At 39.0% G+C, this 25,569-nt stretch overlaps 1 protein-coding gene across 2 annotated transcripts in view; it reads right to left on the reverse strand.

The window, feature by feature from the left end:
* DST (dystonin) overlaps positions 1 to 25,569 on the reverse strand; it is a 291,949-nt gene that overhangs the window by 132,503 nt on the left and 133,877 nt on the right. For both annotated transcript variants that reach the window (XM_066547320.1, XM_066547319.1), the window contains exons 10-27: positions 13,268 to 13,380; positions 13,031 to 13,137; positions 12,381 to 12,500; positions 11,956 to 12,051; positions 11,750 to 11,877; positions 8,765 to 8,858; positions 8,281 to 8,435; positions 6,990 to 7,452; positions 6,779 to 6,907; positions 6,498 to 6,575; positions 6,234 to 6,395; positions 6,036 to 6,140; positions 4,049 to 4,144; positions 2,679 to 2,804; positions 2,159 to 2,311; positions 1,751 to 1,905; positions 1,434 to 1,560; positions 774 to 957 (exon numbers count right to left, since the gene is read on the reverse strand). In XM_066547320.1, the coding sequence (XP_066403417.1) occupies positions 774 to 957; positions 1,434 to 1,560; positions 1,751 to 1,905; positions 2,159 to 2,311; positions 2,679 to 2,804; positions 4,049 to 4,144; positions 6,036 to 6,140; positions 6,234 to 6,395; positions 6,498 to 6,575; positions 6,779 to 6,907; positions 6,990 to 7,452; positions 8,281 to 8,435; positions 8,765 to 8,858; positions 11,750 to 11,877; positions 11,956 to 12,051; positions 12,381 to 12,500; positions 13,031 to 13,137; positions 13,268 to 13,380 (2,591 nt within the window). The remainder of the gene's footprint in view (positions 1 to 773; positions 958 to 1,433; positions 1,561 to 1,750; positions 1,906 to 2,158; positions 2,312 to 2,678; positions 2,805 to 4,048; positions 4,145 to 6,035; positions 6,141 to 6,233; positions 6,396 to 6,497; positions 6,576 to 6,778; positions 6,908 to 6,989; positions 7,453 to 8,280; positions 8,436 to 8,764; positions 8,859 to 11,749; positions 11,878 to 11,955; positions 12,052 to 12,380; positions 12,501 to 13,030; positions 13,138 to 13,267; positions 13,381 to 25,569) is intronic.

A 25,569-nucleotide genomic window follows, 5' to 3' on the forward strand; every position in this document is an offset into this window, starting at 1 on the left:
GGTTATAAGGCAAATCTTAGGAACTATTAAATTTTGTTTTTATTAAATCCTCTCCTCACACATGAAAGATAACAATCTGTGGTCATTCTTCACCGGCATTACTCTATGGTGACGTTGCTAAATTCAGTGACTGATTCTTTTAATCAGTGGTAGCAGGGACATGAATCCTCTTTCAGATGCACAGGGCACCACATCTTTCCTGAAGTTGAGTGAACTTTGCTAATGAAGTAATCAGCTTTGCACTACTGTATTTCTTTAAGTCATCATCTACTCAACAGTAAATCAGAAGAGCTATTCTAAGCTTTCTGTTCTCACTGTATTAATAAAGTGTTAATTAGAGTTAAGACAGCAGTAACTACAGGCATCCTGTGGAGCTAGGAAAGTAGCTAGGACATATTCCTTGCCTTAACAGGGTGAAAAATGTTCTAATTCTGTCACGAACTCAAAGTAATCAAGCTGTTTTTCCAGCATTCAAAAACAAGGAACACAGGACTAAGCAGGGAGCTGTAAAGCACATAATAAATTCTTAGGTGTAAAATTTCTTGTAGCATTCTGTATATTATGTGACACATCAATATTTTTGCATAGCTTAATATATACAAAGTTTAAAAAAATTAAGATCTTCTATACAATGGAATTGCACACATTGTTAAATTACTCTTTTCAAAAGAACACAGGCAGAAATAATATCATCATGATAAAAGAGATCTCAACATGAAGGACAAAATCTCTCTCATAAGGGCATTTTTCTACATTTCTAAGCTAAGTTTTACCTCTTTCTGCAGACTTCAGAAGCTCTTGATAGTATTGCTTGCAAACATTAACTTCCCTTTCCAGCTGTGCTGTATCAGAGCTTGTAAAGATTTTGGACTCCTGGCTGTCTTCCACAAAATCATCAAAGCGGGACTGTAAATTGCTTAGAACCTGCTGATGCTCACCTGGCAGCATTGTCTTTATCTGCAACAGATTACAGACCCAAAGCACAGTCAGCAATGGTGCATCTCTCACACAGTTGCTGTGATGCTTTTTTATCAAAAAGCAATACTGATAAATTACTAAGATGGTAAAGTCAAGGAATTGAGGTTCTGAAAGCTCTCTGTTCCTTAGCTGGAGTCCACTTGACAGCTAAGGAATAACATAAAATCCTTTTCAATCTTTGACATCAGGAAAGGCCTCTGTTAAGCTAACCCTACATCAGACTTCATTTCTCCCATCTAACACCATGCAGCAAACAAACAATAGCAAGGACAAGTAGGGACACCTCAAGAACTATCTCAGGTTCCTCTTTCCAACAGCAACAGTGATAAATTAGGTAGGAAAGTGTCATTTTCAGTATTGCAAATACTTCTTGCAACAGTTTGTGCTCTCACACAAAGTCATCCTGTGACTTCCTAGTAAATGGTTGAGATGCCCTTCCTAGTCATAACACTTACTGAGGCAACATTGCCAGCTCGAACAACTTCAATTTCATTTGTCAGGTAATGCCAGGACACCACACTCTTCATGTTTACATGTGACTCATGCCAAAGGGCCAGAACATTCTGAAATTGCTGTTCAATCCTGAAACAAAAAAACTCCAACTTCAGATCAGGGTAACACATGAAAATAGGGGGAAAAAAAACCAAAAACAAAACCCCAAAAACAACAACAACAAAAATAAATCCACCAAAAAACTGTGAGATATTATTTTAACCCAAGTTTCATGTAAGTGGATGTTAACAGAAAATAGGTAGCTTTACTTTGTCCCTACCTGTTGGCTGTATCTATTGCTTCTTTGTTTGGTGGAGGAACTGTAAAGCATACAGATGGAACCATGGCCTCATTACCACTAGGGCTAATGACTTTCCATTTAGCACGATGGGAGTTGTTTGCTAATACACACTCATCATCTTTGTAAATAGTTATCTAGTATTAACAGAAAAGCAGAATCATTTGATGAGCCAAGCATTACAAAATAATTGTACAAAGCACTTCTACAAATGCTGTCAACAAATAAGCAACAGAACAACAAAACCAATGTTCCAACCAAAGGATTTGCTCTTGTTTACTAGGGTGGAAGAAATTCACAGCCCAGCTTTCTCCAGGAACACGGTAATTAATTAAACTTTAGCTGAATTCTTACATCTGTAATTGGTTTGATGAAATTTTAGTTTCTAACCTCAATTTGTCTATAGTCACAGATGGCTTTAATTGGAATGGATGTTTTGAGTACACAGTCAGGGTTCCTTGGCTTCAGCTGAATTATTGCCTTTGCTCTTCCCACAAGGCCTGCTACTGTGCTCTTATACTGCAAGAGTTGTTCTTTTTCTTCCTAGAACAGTTAAGAAAAGAATACATCATCAGAGAAGTCCAGAATACAGTACTGCCTCTTTGATCCTGTTATGGCTTTTTTTCCCCCCTGACTCCTACAGTGTTTCTGAAAAGTAACACACTTTACAAAAACAAAGTATCTTTCTGAGGCCACAGTCCTCATATATGTGGTATTGTAAATACAAACAAATAAAATTGTATTTTAAAGTTATGAAAAATAGTCATTTATTTATAAATTCTGAAAAAAAAATCAGCATTTTTCCTTTACTTTAAATGAATAATCTTAACACGTTTTATATCCCACCATAGCCTACACATTTCTTGTTTCATTGTAGCTCCTGCTACTAGGCTCCAGCTAAAGATCTTACCATAGACTCCTGGACAAGGTCTTCCAGCCTATGAAGACTGCTTGATCTATCACAGCTGTATTTTCGGTATATGGTATCTTTTAAATTCTTCAAATATTCCATGGCTTCTTTGGCATCGCTGAAAAACTAGGATAAAATAATTATCTGGGTTATTTTTAAACAAACTAAAAAATGCAGAATCAGCTACACTGAGGTTTTCAAGTGCTGTCTTTTAAAACAACCTTTTCTCATCACTTGAAGTGACCACTGCACCTCACTCAGCTACTCATGATCTCATGTCTAAATGTACTCTTTGAAAAGGCACACACTGCTAACACCAGTTATTCTTGGTATGAGCTACATGCAAAATTAATTCGGCAATTATTGAACCTACAGTTAATGGCCATTCCTGCAATGAAAAAAATGTATTAAGCCAATCTTGCTTTCCATGGAATTACTTTCATATAGAAAGTAATTGAAAAGATGAAGCATATAAACTATAGAAATTAGCTGCAAAATCCAAGCAGCACAGCTGGGGCAAACATTTTGTTCAGGAAGGGAAATGTACCGCCACACCTGGCAGTTGTGCAAGGGTATCTGCACACCCAAACAAGGGTCCTGGTTAAGCACAATTGGGAAGGAAAATCCCATTCTCTCCCTTAAGCCCCTTTTTTAAATCCAGAATTCCAGTTTCTTCCCCTTGTCACAAGGAGCTAAAATTGCTTTTTCTTCTCCAGTGTCCCGTTCCTAACTTTGGGATCACATCTTTCTCAGTCCAAAGGCATCTCACCCCTTCATCACCTCCCTTTCTCTTCAATCACACAACTCAGAAGACACTATGGATTCATCCTTATAATTTGAATGTTTTAAATGAGTAGATTTAAAAACAAACAAAACTAACAAAAAAACTCCTCTGTCTACCATGTTCATGCAAGTAACTTAATCATTTGCTGAGTATGTGAATGGGTGACAATGAGATAGTCAGCCAGGTGTTTCATGGGATGTTTCTGCTCTCAGGGTGTTTCTGCTCTGTTTATTATTAATGCACATTCCATTTTGCTTTGAGTAGTCCTGGAATAACCATCTAGAATATGCTCTCCCATTGTGCACAACAGGGAGAGAACAAGGTTTCATTCTCAGAGTCTCTACTTGCAGCTGCAGCATTGAAAAAATCTCAGGCCAGATTTTCATCTGCTGTGAACAGACATAACTGTAGTGAAGAAACTGAGTTGTGGCAACGCCATGGGAGCGTGGCTTATCATCTAGTGATAGTACAAGACAAATGTCTATTCCAGAGTTACTGTGAGAGAACAACTAGAGCTTTTGGTGGAACTTTTTGACTATGAATAGAACTTATATTATTTCATATTCTGTTTGATTTACTTTCTTACCTCAAAATATGCAGCATTTTCTCTCAAATGTTGTTCAACACAGTGGCAGAGCTGCAGAATCCAGCTCCATTGTGTCTGCATTGCAGCTCTATAGGCCTTTAAAGAAGAGAGATATATTTTACAAATGGAAATGAAAACTAAAACTTCCGTACCTTTGCAGAATTTAGGAAACACAAAAGTAATGCAAGAAACACAAACAACTAAAACCTGACCACCCCACCCTGGAAAACTAAGCTGAAGCAAGGAAAATTCCAATTAGATGTGAGAAAGAAACTCTGTCACAGCATAGTCAAACACAACAAAACTTGCCCAGAGGGACTATGAAATCATTATCCTGTGACCTGGTCAGAATTTGGCCAAACAAATCCCTGCTAGTACTCCAGCTCCTGCTGGGAGCTCAGCTCCCGAGAGATTCCTCCAGTCTAGGCTCATCTACAATTCTGTGTGCCTATTTACTCAATCAAAACAGCTGGAGCCTTTCCTGGATACAACTGGTAAACTGCAGGAGCTCTGCACACCCAGCTGAGATCGGTAAATGGCAGGAGCTCTGCACACCCAGCTGAGATCGGTAATTTGCAGGAGCCCTGCACACCCAGCTGAGATCGGTAAATCGCAGGAGCCCTGCACACCCAGCTGAGATCGGTAAATGGCAGGAGCTCTGCACACCCAGCTGAGATCGGTAAATGGCAGGAGCCCTGCACACCCAGCTGAGATCGGTAAATCGCAGGAGCTCTGCACACCCAGCTGAGATCCCACCTCAGCCCGGGCCGAGATCCCAGTTTGGGTCGCCCGAGGAGCCGCGCGCGCCTCGCCAGCAGGGGGCGCTCCTGCCCTTGGGAAATCCCCCCAATCCCGGGGTTCGGACTCCTCTCACCCCCCGTCCAAAACAGCTTTTCCATTGTCTTCCAGGAATTCCAAACGGATGCATTAATGCATATATTGTTCTGCAGAAAAGGATGATTTTTTAAAGGGTATTTTTATAAATATCCCAGTATAGCATCATTGGAGACAGCATAACCTGCACAGTCACGGTGACTGCGATGGCCTGGTTTCATAACAGGCATCCCCAGCCTGGTTTCACACTACACCAGCAAGAGCCCATTAGAACAGTTCATACTTTTAAAGAACAGAATTGCCCACATTACAAAAAAAAGTGATTTATTATTCCAAGTAGATATCCTGAGAAGGAAGGAAAGGAGGGGTTTTCTTCATGTTTCCCATTTTTGCAAATGTAAACTAGCAGAGCTGAAGAACAGTAAAAATGTATTCTCTGACTTTTTTTATTCTTGTATAATAAATCAGCTTTTTATTGTTTCAGTCTTGACCACTCACTGTCTGTATCTACTCTTTCCTTGAAGGTCTACAAGGAAAAGTGTTTTACATTCTCCTTTGAAAACCTGTTATGACCCTACAACAGCTACAATAAATTTTTCTGTAAATTGTTTACATATATAACATAGAACTAGATTCAAGCCTCAAGTAAATCATATCAACTGGTCAGATTTCCACCATCCAAACAAGTTTCATAATTCACTGACAAGTGAGTTATGAAACCAACCCTAAATCATATTAGGAACCTGCACATATGCTAAGTGATGACAAAGGCTCTTACTGAAATTTCTTTCAATCCAACAGGAAAGAAACTACATAAGGACTGTTCTGTGCCCTCAGTCTGTCAATGCAATTTGTATCAACAACTCTAGGAGTTGCATGACCAGAAACATCTCTACAGACCAATTAATTTTGGACTTCCAGGAGATTTCATCTAAGCAATCCAAGGTGTAACCATAAAAAGTGGTTTTATTTTTTGGAAACCAGAAGATAAATACAACAGAGATGCTGAAGAGGAAATTTTAGAAGGCCCCTTTTATTTAGAGTCTTGTTTAATTTTCTCAAAATTTGCCTTCTTTCCCCCCTTTTCCCCCAAAATTCAGCTCTCTTAAATCCCAAAACTTTTCCTGTTTTGGTGCTGGTTTTACTAACTTACCTCAATGGTTAGCCTGGCTGGGTGGTTTTCAAGAAGCAATTGCTCAGCTATTTCTTGTACTGATTTAATAACTTCTTCTTTTTCATCAAGTTCTCTCATTAATTCCTATTTCAGACAAAAAAAAAAAAGTTGTAGAACTCTATCTAATTAATAAAGATCATTTAATAATTCCCTCTGGATTATATTAGCAATACATACTGCATGATATTCCTTTTTTCTTGTTATATTGGGGTTTCTTTCACTCCAGTCATATGCAACCTCTTCCTCTTCTTTTTCATTCAGCCATATCAACTCTCTAGTAGCACGAGACACAAAATTGTGAAGAGTATCTAGATGCCTTTCCTGATTTCTTGATGTGTTCTTTATTAAAAAGAAAAGAAAAATATTTAAAATAATCAGAATTTAAAGCTCATCCCTTATCAGAAATTATGCACACTGAAAAGCTGAACATGGTTAACTTACCAAGAGTTTTGAATACTGACTCTCCAGTTTGTGCAGTTTTTCTGCATAACTGAGTTTAAGAGGGGCAGTCATTTGGATCTGTATTTGGTATATGAGATCAAAAGACAATAAAAAGGTTAGATATGTTAAACCATTAGATCTTCTGATTTCATCATAAGTCATGTAGAGATTAGAAATAAAAGTAAGACTGTGAAATCTAAACACAGTTCTAAAATTCAACACTATTTTATGGGTCACCCAGTAAGAAAGCAATCAAAGAAATACAGAATATGGTGCAGTACCTCACTGATTTTAGCTTCTTTAAGGCTGGATTCAAATTCCTCAATAGCTTTGTGGACATTTTTGTGATTTTCTAAATGGCTTTCAACACTTGGCAAATCTGAACCCCATTCTGCTCGATCAAGTTGAACCTTACAAACAGGAAGAAAAGATTAGCCATGATCTATAAAAAGTAAATCATTAAAAATGGACTGTTTCTGCAAAAATTGCTACCTGCATTTCTTCCACCCAGCTTAATAGGTCCTGGACAAACTTCATGTTCACCTCCTCTTCTGTCAGATTCTGATCCACGAAAGCCGATTTCATGAGAGGTTTTCTGATTTGCATCAGTTTGAGTGTTTGCAGAGTCCCGCTGTCGACCCCCGTCACGTAGCTCTGAACTAGCCGCGGCGGGATGCCTGACGGGTAGGTGGGAGTCACGGTCGGCGTCAGTCTGGAGCTCAGACCTGATGAGAGGCCAGATGTCAAAGTGGAAGAAGTCAAAGTAGGTGTTAAACCTTGTGTCATTGCAGCATTTAATTCAGGCGTTAGGTTTGTTGTAAATCCTGAGTTTAAGCTTTCTGTTATTCCTGATATCATCAGCTTTGTCTGCTCCGTGGTCAGAACGTGCCCCTTGCTGTACACGGAAGAGCACTCGGTCCGCAGAGCCATCAGGTCATCACGAAGTTTTGCAACTCTATTAAAGCAGAATTAAAAAATAACCCAATGAATGCTTAAGATTAAGGTTTATCATGATCAACTGAATAGTGATATGAGCTCACGTTATCTCTCACACTTTAGTTGCACTTAAATATTATAAGCAAATATTTTTATTAGAAAGTACAGAGAATATCAGCTTATAGTTCTATACAGAAAATAAATGCAGAAATCAGGCAAAGTCTGAAAAAATGGTATAGGCACTAACATGCACCATACACAAATCCAGGGAACAATCAGCAAACCACAAATCTGACAAGACACTACATGTTGGGGTAGATCAAACACCTCAGTTCACTGCCAAGGAGTTATGCACCTCATTTCAATCAGTCCAAGGATGAATCTCAAAAAAAAAACTTTGGAGCCACTTCTTCATAGAACAGAATTATGCAGTTTAAATGCTTCTTTCTGCCAACACTGTACACAGTGCTACACATAACCTAATGTTACTCCACTTATTACCTGTTAATACATCTACATCTGTCACTAGAATCTCATCTCCATTTAAAACATCAAATTTAGTAAATCCTAAATGTGTTTTGCATGCAATAAAACAAGCTAACATCTTTACACACAGATATCTAGTAAGAATTAAACAGGGATTGACTTCATTTACATAAATAAGTACAAATAGCTCCTGTTGTCTTCAACATTTGTGGGAAATGCACCCACCAGAATATCTGATATTTAGGTGCCCAGTGACAGGCCGTGAAGTTTAAACATAGTTATAAACAACTGAATTTTTTTTCCATAACGGGAATCCATATTTGGGACATTTATTTATTCACATAAACACACTGTAAAGTACCTTTGAACAAGCTGGTCTGCTTGATAGTATTTTCCATCAATAAGAATTTGGGCATCAATCACTTGCTGGCGGAGAAGATTCTCAGATTCAAGAAGATACCCAGCTATCTCTGCCTCATGCTGGAACTGGAGCCCTGACTCCAATCTCTTGGTGTCCTTAATAAAGAAGAGAAAGTCATAAGCCTTGCAGCTAAAACCAAAGAGATATCAGCTCTAAGAATTATATTCAAAAAAAAAAAAAAAGAAACTTATTCTTATCTTGAAACAATTGTGAAGCATTTAATTAACTACAGAACAAAAAAAAATTTAACAGAACACACCCTAGGCAACTTGTGGTATTTTCTTGAAGAAATGCTACCTTAACAGTACAATGAAAATAAAAGTAGCAGCTATTAAGGTTGCCTTCACAAACCCTTAAGAAATTTTTGCCATTCAATTTCTATAAATCTATGACTACAGACAAGTAAAATCCCTGACTGACTTACAGACTGCAGAGCATTCCGGGCAAGTATCAGTTTGTCCTCACAGCTCCGGCTGTCCCGCTGAATTCTGTTCGCAATTTGCTGCAGCATCTCCAACCTAGATGATGCCAAAGCATTTCAGGAAAATAAAGAAGTACTATGTTATTTTTATATTTACAATCATGCTGCATGACTTTAAAAACAAACAAACGAATCAACAGCATCTACCACAAAGCACAAAGGCATATGTCAAGTTACCTGTTCCCTTCTAAGGTTCCATTACCAAAGCTTATACAAGATTTAATCAGTGTGGGACCACAATTAACAGAAAGGAAATTCTCATTAGAGTCCACACTGGTCCGAGTACTCGTGCTGTTGCTAAACAGCGAATCACTGCTATGATAGCTGTAACTACTGCTATTCATCTTTACATCCAGAGCACAGATCTTCTGGCTGTTTGCATTTGCTGAAAAATGAAGATAAAAGCCCTGCAAAATGTACAGCTTCTAGGGATGAAATTCCACTACTGGCTTTTGAAACACCTAGACTCCTCCCTTATATAGGCTTCTGTATGCATATTTAAAACCCAGCAATTAATATGCTGCCAGCTCTTCAAAGGATTTTACCTGGGGCTATGTACGCTACCTTGCTTTTGGCTTCCCTACCTTGCATTAAAGCTTTGCAAGTACAGACTAGGCAGCAACAATGGGGCGTCTCTAGGAAACAGACACACCAAATATTTGATTGAAGTGTCACTAAATAACTATAAACCAAGTAAGAACTAAAAGAACTCTTTGTGGTGTCCCTCAGACTCTTCAATGGAAAGTTTCAAAAAGGAGTGAAGGGAGAAATCCACACTCGACAGTGCAGTACAAATAACCTCCAGGCTGGGCTGACTCCTCTTCCTTCAAATAGGACTGCACAATAAAACTGGGGGAGTATCAGGATTAATCAGCTCATTACAATATAATCTGAAACACCTATACACCATCCAACCTAATGTCATTCCTGCATTGTCCAAGCATGCATCTTCACTAACTGCCCTGTTCCACTACACTGTCCTCCTGAAGATTTCCCTTCATCTTCTTCCACACGCACAGCCAATTGCTTCCAGCTGTTTTGACCAGAAAATAAGTAAGAAAAATCTGATCACTGCTTTCAAGTTTACTTTTTAACTCAGATTTTGGGCTGGGGTGATTCTTTCAGTATTTCACCGCCTGCTTTTAGGATTCCTGAACAACCACACCCATCCCATAAGGTGACTGTTTATGCAGCAGAGCTCTGCAAAGGCACAGACACACCCCTGCAGCAATGCCAAACTCTGCTAGTTTTGCAAACTAGAGCTCAGTTTGGCACTCTCCTCGTTGGCACCATATTAATTTTGATCCCATATACCAATCTGGCCACACACTGTCTGTGTGTTTGTGTTGATACTTTGAGATGTATTCGACAGACTTTCAAGTAAAGTTTTATTATTCACCAGGTTTCAGTATTGGCTGAAGTCACATTTTTGCCACAATCAAATTTCACCCCAGCAGCTGTATCAGCACCTCACAATGATGAGATGCACTGGTAACCAGTGCAACAAACACAAATTACGTTCTTGTGTCCATATCAATCAATACTTTTAACTTGGTGACTGAGCCAGAAGCACTTAATGACATTTTCTCTATCATTTTACAGTGAACATCACCTGTAGTGACTACCACCATATGACCTGTCAACTAAGTGTGTTTACCCTTCCTGAAATATGGGAAGGAAGTTAGGTTCATGTTTGTTTATCTGTGCTCAGACCATATAAAAAATAGAAATAAACTTATGTCATTTACACAAATTCTCAACAAAGATAATCCAGCTTTCTGCAAGTATGAACAGAATTTCTATTGGTGAAGCCAGACACTTTGCTTTGAGCAGGTTGGGACAGATTAACCTACAAGACCTAGCAGGCTGTATTTCTGCTGCTGCTTTCCAGTGTTCTGCTCTGCATAAGAGGGAGAACTCAGTGTGGACAACTTCGTATTCCTCTGTAGGAACTTGTTCCACAGTCAGGTGCTGTGAATCAACACCTCCTACTGAATCTGCCATTTCAGTCATGCTCTTGCTCTTGTAAGCATGACACATGTTTAATCAGTTCTGACTGGCTTTGTCCTCTGACTGAAATCTCTTCTGCTGAGGACTTCCTATACAATGGTCTGGATTCCTTACACCTAGTTTCAGGTACCTAAACCAGAGAGATAGGTCACCCTGTCGTCACCAGTAAGTCAGCAACAAGATTCTCTAGGAAGAAGTGATTCAGATCTTAGATGTCTCCTTTGGATGCATAAGGTCAAGCAGAATGAATCCAGATCCAGGTGTCTGTATCTACCCACAGGTAGAAGCCCCAAAAATCATTTAAGAGAGATTTTAAATTAATTAATGGATAGGACCTGTGTCTCCCACAGAAATTATAAGGACATACCATGGAAAAAATGCTCTCAGACTGCATCAAGACTTTAATCATGTTTAATATGCCATCAGTGATGTAAAAAGTGTCCCACAGCCTACTGTCATGAAAGGCAACTATGCCTTTCCACATCTAAACACTTGGTGTGCTCTCAAGTACCACCAACTTTTTAAACCTCTACAGTGCTGTGCACCAAGAAAAACACACATTTCATGTAAGGGATGAGGATGGTCCTTATATGAAATCAAGATGGAAGGAGACAGTGACGTGGTATAAACCCATCTTTGGCTAAGTGCACAAAGAAAGTGGTTATATATGTGCATAAGTGTTTTGATGATCTAAGGCACAGATGCTGTTTGTCACAACCTTCTGAGCCCACCAAAGTTGTTTATGTCTGGACCTGCCTCTAGGCAGGTAGAGAATTCAGACCTTGAACAAAGACAGAAATGCTTGATCTAGAAAAATATTATGGACATTGTCATAGAAGAAGATATTTACAAATTTCAATATGGGTTAAAACAATAGAAAATATATTAACAAAGCCTGTCAAATATTCACTAGCATACCTCTCCACTTCAGGCCGAAGGGTCTTCTCTCTTTCAAGCATGGCAATAATCAGCTTTCCCCATTCCTTTTCTATATCATTTGGATGGTAGCCTTGAGAAAGTTTGATGCGTCCAAATTCTATCCAGACCTTTAAAATTCGTATGTATTTGTTATTTTAGGCCACAGAAAAGAAACTTCTATACATTTCAATGATGTTAAAACTTACCTCTAGCAGTTTATATAGATGTTTGATTTTTGATTTATCTGTCTCCTTCGGTGGAATTTCTGTTTCTTTAAACTGTAAATATTGATTATAAAGTGCCTACAGAAATATGAAAAATAACATCATGTTTTATTTGCAGTGAATATAACCTTAGTCTCCAAACCCTCTTCTAATATTCTTCACAAGCTTACCTTTATACTGTTCAACTAGAGTTCTACAAAAAACAATCAGTGACAAAGCAAAGATTTGTTTTTGATTGTTCATATGCTAGCAACATATTGATTATACTTTGAAAAGGTTATCAAGTAGTACTGTTCTGCAGTTGACTTGATTGTAAAAATCAACAAGCACGTCATTTGTTCAAGTATGCTTTGAGTCAGTAAGATAAAGTGCAATTCCAACAAGCAGTCCAAGCCACCACACCTCACCTTCAATTCCACAGGATTATTGGGAAATGTTCTGTCAGACATTATCGTGACATGGTGTCTGATCCACTGCATGAGGTAGTTCACCATATTCTGATATTCAACCCATTTGACTTCAACATCCTGCCAAAGCAAAACCCAGATTACAGAAGAGGTGAAAATCATCAAGAACTCATTTCTGCTTCAGCTTTGACGACTTCATGTATATAGAAAATAGATTCTGAAATCCTGCAATTCTGAGACAATATTTATTTGCTCTTCAAAGATCAGTTAAAGTTTTCAAATATATGATTTCTGTCTTCAGTTTTGATCCCAAATAATTCTACTGAAAACAAAATATTTTCTAGATTAATAAATTTCAAGCTGGTAAGAATCAGAAAGTTGTAATTTATACATTCACAACTGAAAAGTAAGAACTTTGACTCGATCTTTCTCTAAATCAGACACATTGTTTTCAGTTCAGCTCTTTGCACAAACATTTTCATGTCCATGACATGAAATAGCTAAGACTCTAAAATCTTAGTTTAGAAAAACCATGTCAAAGAAAAGTGTGACAGCAGTCCTATGGAAGATCTAGCTAACATTCTGGATGTGAAATTCAAAATTTTATTAATGTAGCTCACACGCTACACAAGTGTTGTTTTCCTACTTACATTTGCACTGATGCCTTCACCACCTTCTGGTACTTTGGGAAATGCATCATAAAGTGATGACACATAAGTTATTACTGACTTTTCGTCAGGTGAGGAAACATCGACGTCTAAAAGAGCAAGACAGAACAGTGCTTTATCACATAGTTGTAACAATGCCCACAGCTACAACCTGAAGGCAGATTGGATTTTATTTTAGTGTTGAGGGTTTTGCAACAAAGCCATCTGTAGATCTCTTACCTTCAGGATCCAGAAGTCTGGCAACACCAAGTTTTTCTGCTACAAAAAAAGCATGTTCTAAATTTGCGAGGTTGCTTTGAACAGCAACGGTATTCATGTCTATCAGGTCCGGCCTGTCAAATAAAAACAGCAACACTTGATTACAACTCTTTACCAGTTTTAAATTACTGCTGTACTGGTAAATCAAACCATGAGCATGGACTGACACAACAACAGAGTTTTCATTATAAAACAATTTCACTAAAACTAGGTGAACAAGCTGAGACCACTGCTAACTGAGAAACACAAGCAGCAGAAAACTACAACATTCTGCTCTTCATGTACAAGCTGGTTTCCAGCCATCCCTTGTATACACCTCTATTTTCTTATGCATATTTATTCATGTGCATTGACATTGTATTTCAACATCTTGTCCTTTCCACTGCCCCTGAGATTAAATTCACTTTTCTCTTTTACAGGAGGGAGTTACTTTCTACTGCTTTCACAAGTTTTCAGTCATTCTGCATCAAATTCTTCAGCATGTGTTAGAAGCCACACAGTAACAAAGCTTATTCACAAAAACATCACATCAACATTTTCTGATGAAGTTTAAAGAGGTCTTCTTCAAATGCATTTAAGCCCTGCTTTCAGATATACATTGGTGCCAGTTCTCTTTTAGGTAACTCTCAGTCCCATGCACTTAAACCTCCATACTTTCATCCTGTTAAACTCCATTTCCAGCCACAATATGCTTGCTTTAATTGAATAATTGTTTTAAGCCAATCTTGCCTATAAATATTTTCGAGGCCCATAATTATTATCCTGTATCAATCCTGTACCAGCATCACTACTTTAATGTTTTAAATTAATGTAAAACTTCAAAACTAATATTGTCCTTGATGTTTACTGTGTAGGAGGTGAGTTTTAGATTTCGTCATTCTCAGTGTGTTGCTCCTTGTCTCTTTCAGCACTTGGAATTCTCAGAGCTGTCCACCAAAAGGAAATAAGGAATTTTCAAACATGCTGAGCAAAGCTCAGCAGAAAAAAAAGCAAAAGCTCATCTCACTGAAGTCAGCTAGAGCCACAAGGGTCTGAAACCTTTGCTTCTGAAACCCTACATTACTGAAAACCAGACTCACCGTGAAAAAAATACCTAAAACAAAACACCAAATGAAAAAAAAATAGCATATAACTTTCAGCAAACAATTCCGTTCTTAAATTTTCTCATTTTTGCTTCTAGAGAAACTATTTTCTTAGTTTTACCAAGTAGAAGTTTTAAATAATTGCAAGGGATAGAAATAAAACTGTTAAATACAATTGTTCAAAATTAATGCTAACATTTAATTTGGCAGCACCCTAAACTCCCTCGATAACAAAATGGCATTAACTCTGGGAAATTCAGTACAATCTTGACTTTGAACTGACTACAAGGGCACTGTAAATAAAAATCTATTTCTTTTCAGCCATTTAGAATCACTGTGTTCCTTGTGCTCTTTTGAAGACAAGTCTACAAGACAGATAATAACACTGCACCCATTATGCCTTGAAAGAACATTTAATAATAACAAAATGTAAGCAGTGCAATATAATCCTCCTGAGGCAGTGGGGCTTTCCACTTCCAATATGCTCAGTGGGAGCATGATCAAGCTCACGCTGCTCTTTGAATTTCAGTGCAATGAAAACAATGCAGTGAAACCAATATCAGCTGTTGCTCTCAGCAGCACAGAAAATACATGAAAAATAAAAGACAATACTAGAACAGAAAACTGAGCACCCCCATCTCCTGTGTCAGCCACAATAATAGAGATGGTATGAGTAATAAGGATTGCTTTAACAGCAGTTCTGACAAGAGAATCAGGTTTTTGTAAGTGTAACACTGTTGCTTAGGTTATTTTTTCCTCCTGCCTTCTTTACATTTGTTTCACATTTGATAAAAATGTCCCAAGAAAAATCACTTGCACTGCCTGATTGCCAACTCTCAGAACATGAAAGGGCACGTTGTAAAAGCCTTGAGTGTTCCCAGAAAACAAGCTGCAAGCTGCAGAGACACTAACACAATCTCCTTAGACTAAAGCTTTCATTCAGTTGAAGAGGTAACATAGTTCTCACCGAGACACAGGTAATGAAATCAATAAAAACAACTGTTCTTCCATAATAGATCATTTTACATCAGTGCTGCAGCTTCACCACCCAGCTGAAGAAGAGCCAACTCTGTGAGATGCCTCCCCATCTTTTAAACATAATTTCCCATCCCTGAAATGCCTACCAGCATTGGATTATATTACAGCTCCCTTTAAGAACAAGGGAAAATTGCAATGAACACTAATACTGCCATTTCCAGTTAATTATACACTTAGCACACAGTATACTGAACTAGATTAACTGGTCTATATTTATCTAAAGTCTTGGTCTATGAGAAAATACTACAGAAGATGGCATTCATGCCTGTCTTGGTAGTGCATGTCTTTGGTTCTTTAAAGCAGTCAGAAGGCTCCACAGCTGACTGAGAACAAGTCCACTGATGGCTTATGAAAAGGGAAAAGACAAGCATTATCACCTGAATGCAAAAGCACCTGGCACGAGGCACAGCCAGATCATGCTGCCTAGGGCTTGGGGCCTCCCCCTCTGCAGATCACCCTTTCCTCTTCACAAGTAGTAGAGGGATGTATTGCAAATCTACAGGGAAACAAGTTTACCTCCCAGAGCTCAGTAAAGGACTTTTTTAGCCTGAAAAAGTGCATCCAAAAAACACGGCTCATCATCCAAAAATCACTGATTGCCATATTGTTCCTTTTGTTTAATAGTGGGGATTTTTGCAATTTTAAATATAAATAAATGCCATTTTTACTTGCTGTAAGCTTGCAGACATACCTGTCCACTAACTCAAAATAACTGTTGAAATTGCAATTGCGTTGAGTATCCTCTAATACATTAATTGTCATAGCTGAAGCAAACACTTTAATTTAAAAGCATTGTCCATCATGGCAAACATTTTTTAAGGTTATAGAGCAAATATATGAGTTTTGTAGAAGTTATTTGTAATGTATTATAAATATATTTTGTATCAATTTGCATAGCATTATTAAGTAGATTTATACATAATCAAGACCAAATTAAACTAAATGCTCCTTAAGTAACATACAATGACTCTACCTTCTGTCATAATATTGTGAGTCATCTTATGGCAGATTTTTCAGTGGGCTGGGGCCTTGCCATGAAAACACACATAAACATCCCAAACACCAGTCAAGTTGGAACATTCCATGCAAAGAAGATGCTTCTGCTGCAGCCACACCTAAGTCAAGGGTTTGGCTTCCACATTAAGAGCCATTAATCATTTAATTTATTAAAAATCTGCTGCTGCCATTTGAGATCTTAGTGTAGGTGTTAGAAATTAGATACAATTTGTATCAGAAATTATGGGGAAAAAAACGTAAATAATACAACGTGAATTAGGAAGCTAACAAAATTATAAATTCAAGAAAACAACACCTAGTACCACAAAGAGAGGGAAGAGAGCAATATCTGAATAACAGCAGATACTTCTGGTCTGCAAAGACTCCTTGAAATCGGAGTTGTACATTATAAATCACATTAGGTACATATAGATTTTCTCATTGCCAGAACTTAATACCTAGCAAAATAGTTTAAGATCCAAATTAGCAGCTATAATACTTGCCCATTAAAATAAAATATTATATTTGAAGGGGATTTTATACCTCAAACCAGAAAAAGATGTTTAATTAAACTTTATTTTCCAGTCAATGACGAAGAAATCACATCCTTCTCCTCACTCTTCTGGGATAACACTTGCTCAAGTTACAACAATGTTAAGCTTTACTAAAACATGTATATCAGAGTAATATTCAACATGAAAATTCTGTTAATGCATTCAGAAGGCTGAGAAGCCTGAAATTATTTACATGAACCATCTAAACTGTTTAATTTCCACAATTCTTTCTCAGTCAAAACTCTGCATGCTGCCTGAGTAATAACCTGATATTAAAGGATATTTCATTCTTGGCTTATATTTAGTTAAAACACTAACAGAGAGACTTTCAAGCAGTACTCTCAAAAAAACATGACTGAAGATGCAGAGTGAAGTGTACCACGTCACTACAGTCCAATTAGCTTTTCCACTGCTCTAATTGGAAAATGCTTATAGAAGTTAAACTTATTTTTTCCATTGTTCACAGAAAAATGAAAAGGACGGGTGCCAGAAAGACTCATGCCTTTATTGGAATGGAAGGATTACTAGAACAAATGAAAGACCACACCAGAATACACAGTCATAGACAAAATATTAAAAACAAACAAAAAAATCATCAATTCTAGAGATTTTGATTAATAACAGAAACATTGAAAAGCAAAAAAAAAAAAAAAAATTCATGCAAAACTGAAATTTTAGCTCTATCTTTTAAAATATGTATCTCCTATTACTTTCCCAAGAACTCTATAAATGAGATGATGAAGCAAAATATATTATTTAACCTATAGAATTAGGCCTACCATTTGCCTATCTCTTAAGAAAGTTATAAAAATACCAACGTGTTTACAGCGATTTACATGTAGAGTCACTGTTTTAGAACTTACTAAGCAATTTGTCCCCACATCAGGTAGAAATCTAAGCCCTGTTCTAAACAGCTTGTCAAAGAACCTGCTTCAGAAAGACAGAGGCAATAACACAGTTGGAATGATGGCTGGACTTCAGCCACCCCATACCATTCTTTGTGCCCCGCACACTTTTCTTGATCCCCCACGTTTGCAGTGCTCACACACAGTCATGACCAGGGACCAAATCCCAGTGTCAGAGGTACCCTTTGCTAGTACATATGCCTACCACATTTTCCTGGGGGTTTTTTTCAGGGGTAGTCTGATTACTTAGAGAAGAGGAAGAGGAGAGTTTCTGCTCAAGAATGTCAGGGAGGTTTGACTTTGTGGCATTAGGGAGGTACAGGTCTCTTCCATCATCACAATCAAGGACCACCACGTGGACGTACAGCACAAGGTCCTGTAGCAGGTTCCTTAGTGTCAAAAACCCCATGCCAAGGACAGGACATAAAATGTCAACTCTGAGTGAACACTATCTTCCATTACACCCCAGGCTTCCCCCTCATTCAGAAGCTCAAATTCACACATGATATGGTGATAAAAAAAGTTACCCCAAGGCATCAAACCACTGGGTGAAGCTGAGCTGTGATGTCACTGAAGTTAGGCAACAGTCCAGAATTCAGAGAAAATCAAAGATTTCAATTATAAAACTGTCACTATAGGAAAGCTTTATCCTTACAACTGTGATAAACAAAAAAGCATGCTGCTGCATTCAGCTCTGCCTATTGTTTGTTCAGGTATGTGGCAAAATCTTTTCTAAATCTCCACAGGTCCCCAGCCTCAATTACATACTCTGTTAATTTGATCATTGTGCCTTTTATCCTTTTTGGTTTGTCCTCTTCCATTGATATGACAGGAATGCCTGCACTACATGATTTTATGTATCTCTATAGATTTCACTCAATGCCCCTTTATAAAGATGAAAAAAAATGCCTTTTTATTTCCTTGAGAGCTGAAAAATTCTCATGTGATCTGAACCCTTCAGCTCTCCTTTGCTTATTTCTTCACAGTTTTTCATCTAAATTTTCAGATATGATGAATAAAACTGAAAAAAACAATTGCAATGGACAGTATAACAAGGGCACACTATGTACAGATGCATGTCTGTTCTTCAGACATCCCAACATATTATATCAAAACTTCCCACAGAAAAAGAATTAATATTTTAACTGCACTTAAAATAAGGAAAGCAAAAGCTGTCAGGTGCCCTAACATTAATTAATCCCCTAATAATATACAGAGCTAACTCAGGTAATTCCTTCTAGTGTGTGTGCCCTTGACTTGACAAGCACTGAATTTAACAAACCTAATGAAGCTGCCTGTCCTACCTTTCTTAGCATGGCAAAACTTTACCTGAAACTTGCCATACCAATTAATTTAGGTAAATACACAATTGTGGCATTGCAATATCAAAGATCTTTTAGTTAAATGTGGAGTTCATCTTTAGCCATGCAAAACAAACCCTAATCACAACTTGGCAGTAAGTTTGCAATGCAGGTTTCAAACTCAGTACAAACGTGAATGAAACTAGAAGGGATCTGTTAGTCCTTTCACTAGCTTTAAAATCAGTTTTTACACTCTCTTAGTACTAAGAGCTGTTCCAATCATTACAAAACCAGTAATGGTACAGCAACTTCAGCAATTTTTGGCTATGATAAAATTTAAATGGGAATAAGGCTCGTAACTCATAACCTCAACCCACACCACGCAATCCACAAAAATAATCATAATAATGTACTTTTCCTTTAACTGTGAATACCAAAAAGACAATGAAGAAACCCAACTAAAATGTTTTTCTGTTCTGCATCCTGAGAATATGCCCTCCAGACCACAGCAGTGGCTGCTTGACAGAATGGCTTCCCAGTGGGATTAGTACAGTTACCAATGAGGAAGAATGGTGAGGTACTGTAAAGAGTTCAAATAATTTCCCAAAGGCTCCTTGTCCTGTCTTGGAGGCAACCATTTCTCCAAGTGCCACAAATTTGCCAAAGGCATTCCCAGAAGACCAAGACATTTCCCTATGTGATTTATCACTGGCACATATGCTCAGATACCACATCCTTTTGGATTAAGACTTCTGACACCCTTAGGTGTCCTGGTCTTTGCTGATGCAAGAGTACAAAACATGTGAACCCCCAATTAAAAAAACCTGGCCTTTCAATGCAAAGTGTTACTTTATGTTTTATTCCCATTAAAATGACAAGAAAAAAAGCTTTGATTTCATCCCAGATTGGGGTTTTTTTCTGAGTTACAGCAAAAACAAAACTGTTATTCAGTTGCCACATTGCAGTAGGATTCAGCACAATATACACAGAGATCATTTCAAACCCAGGTCTGAAATTAATCAACCCAAATGACTGGAAGTCATCCATCTAATACCCACTAAGGCTAACCACCACCACAACACAAGATGCTGAAATTGCAGGCATGCTTCTGGTGCTATTTTAATACAGCCTTTACCAAGAGCCATCACAGAATTCTTTTGAGTACATCCAATTAAGCTCCAGGTTAGGTAACTTGCTATTTGTAAATCCATTAGAAATATACTCAGGCAAGTAATATTAAAAACATGTCAATATTTTTAAGCACCCTAAATGCAGTTTATGTTTTCCCAAATTGCCAATTCTCAACACCAAGTTCATTTATTCTACACAACAAATTCTGTTGAAAATAGTAGGAACCACACCATGAGGTGCATGGAAAGAGGGGTGCAACACAACCAAAGTCACATTTTCTTTCTGTTAAAGCTGGGTTACAAAAAAGTACAAGTCACAAAACAGCAAGCCAAAACCAGCAGACCCAACTAATCTCTTTATTTAAAACTTATCCCTTAGCATTTTAAGGCTTGACACTGTGTAATATTTAGTTTCTTTCTCATTCATTCCCCAAGGGTGCTCAACATGTTTCTGCAAATTGAGGCATCATTATCCCTCCCCTTAAGGAATGTATTCAAGTCAGTACCTGAGCAGTTGCAACATGTTTTAACATCAGAGGGATGCCACATGCACTGCTGGCCAGGAGCTTAGTGTTCAACCAACTACATATACACAGCAAATCATCCTGGGTAAGGTTGAAACAGCTTGTTCCAAACCAGAGCAGTCATTTAGCAGGATTCAATCTAGCTTGCTTCATTCTATACCACACTCAGAAAAACATCCACTGCATAATTCTGAAAGCATACTGAGTAATGATACCAACATTTCAAAAGCAAAGCACTTTGACCCTGGAAAATTTGTCTCACTTTATCTAGCATTTATGGACCTGTTACATTGCTGCTTCCTCTGGGAACACACTGCAGCTTCTATTCCTCTTCCTCCCACATGAAGCACCCCATGTACCTACACTTCTTCCATGCTGCGTTCACTGTTAGCCTCTGTCCCTCTTTTGCCTGGGAACAGTAGCCATCTCCTCACTCACTCTCTACACTGAATGCAGCTCAAAACCACAGGCTTTGTATTTTTAAGGTCTCATTAAGGTCTTGCACAAAGTTTAACAGTAACAAAGGCTCCTCTGTATCAGATTCCTGCATTTCTTTAACAGAAATTCTTTAATACAGTAAAAACATTTTTATTGTGCACAAAATGTACCCCTTTTAACTCTATCACCACCTTCCCTGTTTGTAGCATTTCTAATCCTTGCTAGGTGGTGCCAAAGTTTATAGAAACTGTCTGCATGTGGCCTTGGCAAGGGTTGGAACAGCATTACATGAAATAACCTCACTTGTTTTCTTGTCTTAAATCTTTCACGTGTACACTACAGTCCTGCTTGCTTGTCACACTGCTGCCTGACCTGAACACATTTTATCCCTTTTCTCTCCTATAGTTGCTGACATTCACCTGGAGGCCAGGACACAGCTGGACCTGTCTGAGAGTACAAAGGCAGACCAAGGGCCCATGGCATTAGTTCCTAGTCCTTCCCATAGCGTGGCTGTGGCCCATTGTGAGTGCTGGCACACTCTGCCAGGCAACACATGAGCCCAGTTCCAGGGCAGCACTGACCCAGGAGAGCTCCAAAGGAGCTGCACCCTGTCTGGGGGCAGAGGGAGAGCTCAGCCAAGCAGACCTGCTGTACCACTTACCCCCAGGGCTGGACCCACTTCATTTACTAGAACAGACCTAACACCTGAGACTAGAACTTAAAAAATGTGTCTTTCTCTGGGAACTGAGCTTGCAGGGCTTCCTGAACAGATGCTATTTTTCACCATCCAGGCACCACTGAAGCTACTCATTAAATGCTACTATCTGGTTACAGGAGAACATAATGCTTTTGCTGAAATTCCTTTTGTAAATGCTAAAATCAAAATTAACTCTCTACTGTAAAAGCTCTGAGAATACAAAAATAAAATTATAAAGGAGGGCACACATTTTTACAAAAAAACATTCATGTGTGATATTAATCTGATCCTGTCCTCTACACTTCATCTTTTTTCTCTAGAAAATAAGATTCATTAGTCTGTGACAATTAGTCTGTTTTCTGAATATCAACAGCCATTGTCCTTAATGGAGCACCTGCAGGCACCAGCTATCTGTAAATGTTGCAGCTATTATTTTTACTATTTCTTAAATTCCATTTCAGACGCATTTTCACTGAAATTTCCCGTAGTCCTTATGTACCAAATGTTCAGGACAGTCTGAGATCAAAACAAAAGGTTGGCTACTTTGGTATAACCTTTTATCTGAATTTGCTGTAAAAGAAATGTATGTGCCAAGTGCAATGTAGATCTACAATATAGATTACTAGCTCCCCATCTGGCATATGACTCCTACTGAAATAAGAGCAGCTTTCACTCTCTATAGGAAAAAAACTGTTTCTATATATAGGGGAGATAGCTGGGATACACTTCTAAAAAATTAGTGTTCCTTATTTCTGGTCAAAAGGCATGTACAGAAAAAAAAAAAGAAAAACAAAGAAAAAAAAAAAAAACCAACCCAGCAACAAACCAAAAAAAAAAATTTGAGAAATTGAGAATTTACCCAAAACCTAGCCTATTGACTAGAAATACATAAGGTGATAATGCTGCAGAATGAAGATTCCAGGGTGTAGGTGGTAGCATCTCCAGAAAAATCTGGGCATTACACCCTGATTAAAGTCTGCCTCCAACTTCAAAGTCTGGCTTCCAGGTTTTTGCTACATACTATATGATGGCACAGAAGAAACAACATGTAATTTTGAAACTGCCTGAAGTCAGATTTCTTCCAACAGAACATATTGAATAAAATAACATACATCTTCAATAAAAAATCAAGCTATAAAAGGCAAATGATATAACAGATGAGACATACAGCATATTCTTAAATCTCCTGGGTGTATCTGTAGCTTTCTCTAAAGGCCTGACCACATATCTGAAGAAAAATGTGGAGGTTAAAAAACAGTGTGATAGCTTATATGTTTAAATACATATACAAATCTGGTAACATCCAGTATTAAAACACACTTTTTAATGTTATAATTTGATTTTGATCAAATAATTTGATTATTTTTGATTGGTCTTTCTGTGTAAGGACAAATATTCCCACAGAACAGAGTAAGTTTAGATTTGATATTAGGAAGACATTCCTTTCTGTGAGGGTGATGAGGCACTGGAACATATGGCCCAGAGCTGTGGATGCTCTATCCCTGGCAGTGTTCAAGGCCAGGCTGGATGGGACTTGGAGCAACCTGGTCTAATGGGAGGTGTCCCCATCCATGGCAGGGAGATTGGAACTAGATGATCTTTAAGGTCCCTTCCAACCCAAACTATTCTGTGATTCTATGATTAAATCAAACTCCAGGGCCTGCAATGGAGCCCCTCCAAGGCAGTCCTTGAGGTCAGTGTGAAGCCCTTTTCCCAGGGATTTAACCATGTTCAGGATGGAAATGGAAACTTTCTATACTCTACAAAATTTCAGCCAAATAATCTTCAATCTTTTCCTGTAAACATGGACCACTGCAAACAGCTGAAAATATAAGGAATCTACTCACATAGAAAAAAAATTACTTTTTTCTAAATTTGGTGTTGGGAAAATTCAAATGGTATATGGATCCAAGTACCTCAAATAAAGAAATTTTCCCCTCTCATTTCCATTATTCATAAAATTACTTTCCTTGATTTAAAGAGCACTACAAAATTACTGGCAAGTCATTCATACTCCTAATAGAAGTGACAGAGTAAGTAACTGAAGGCCTTTATGAGAAGCTCTGACAACCTAACCCTCATTGCTGAAGGGGACAGAAAACAAATATCCTGCATTTGCTCAGGAGAGAGGGTGATGACTCTAGTGTATGAGCTCCAGCACCTTACACTGCTCACATCCCTCTTGACACTGCAAGTGGAGCACTGCCAGCACAGCTGTGGGTGCAGGGAGGACAGGGGGACAGGGAGGAACCTGGGTCACCCACTGGGCCACCAGTGTGCATCAAGATGCTGCAGTGGGTATGACAGTGATGACAGGGAAATCCCAGCCTTATGGAGTATCTCCCATGCTTCCTGGAGGAGCAGGGAGACATGGCATATCCATGCACTATTCCTGCAGTTCTGCACCACGAATCTCAGCTTGCTTGCACAAAAAGGTGCTAAGATCCTCTGTCAAGAGAGAAAAACAAAAGAAACAATTCTAACCTGCCATTAATAGAGGGCAGGCTGCCAGTTCTGCTGAAGGGAGAGGCTCCCTGCCTGCTGGAGCTGAGTCACAGCCCAGCTCCTCACCCAGCCCTTTACAGCTTCAGCAATCCCCTGAAGTCTAGAAGCTGGTATGTACTTGCAATTTAAAAAATCATGTATGACTGGAGAGAAATTAATTATGACCTGCCACTCCTATCTTGTCACCTGGAACTGGACAGTGACATCTCCCTGTCTCATGGACCACTGACTGTAGGGATTGTGTTGGACTCATATGGCTTGTGCTCTCAATGGTGCACCCAGAGAAGGTCTCTCAGCCTTGGTGCCAGGGCTATGGGCCAGGGCTGTCCTCTGGGAGCTGCTGGTGCTCTGGCCTCTGGCCCACAGCTGAGTTATGGCCCTGCAGTGGTGCAGCCACCCTGCAGGCAGCACACACAGCACTTCCAGCCCCAGCACAGCCCCAGGGAGGTCCCAGTGCAAAGGCTGGGACTGCCCTGGGACTCCCCAGCTGCCCTGCTCCTGACTGGGGCAGAGGAATGGCCAACCTGCCAGGTCCTGTCCCGAGGGACCTCTTGAGGGAGCTCCTGCTGCTGTGCCCTGGCATGGGTAAGCACATGCCCTCCAGCCAACACCCAGCTTACTGTGGCTCAGCACAACTGCAGTTCTAGATACAAACCTGGGTATTTGAGCCTTCTGGGTTTTACTGTCACAGCACTAAATGTCAGGCCCTTAAAATAAGGTCTGAGCCCAATTAAAGCCCTCCCAGGACTGGAAGTCATGTCCCACCTGAAGAGCCCTGTCCCCCATTTGCAGAGTTGATTCTCCTCCCAGCCCAGGTGCCTCTGCACAGAGAAGTATCTCCAGTGGGCACAGCACACCTGGTGCAGGGGGCTGCCACACTGCAACACAACTGACAGCTGTGTCCCCATGGGGGTGCTCCACAGTGGCAGCACCAGGGTCCCACCCCACAGCCTGAGCAGGCACATCTGGTCATCCACCCTGGTGGAGCACACCAGCTGGCAGCACCCACAGGATGCTCAGACCAGCTCCTGACACCACCTGTGATCCACAAACTGGGAGCCACTAAAACAGAGCAAATGGAGAATCACTGCCA

This window comes from Molothrus aeneus, chromosome 3 (genome assembly GCF_037042795.1).
Source record: "Molothrus aeneus isolate 106 chromosome 3, BPBGC_Maene_1.0, whole genome shotgun sequence".
Lineage (NCBI taxonomy): Eukaryota > Metazoa > Chordata > Aves > Passeriformes > Icteridae > Molothrus > Molothrus aeneus.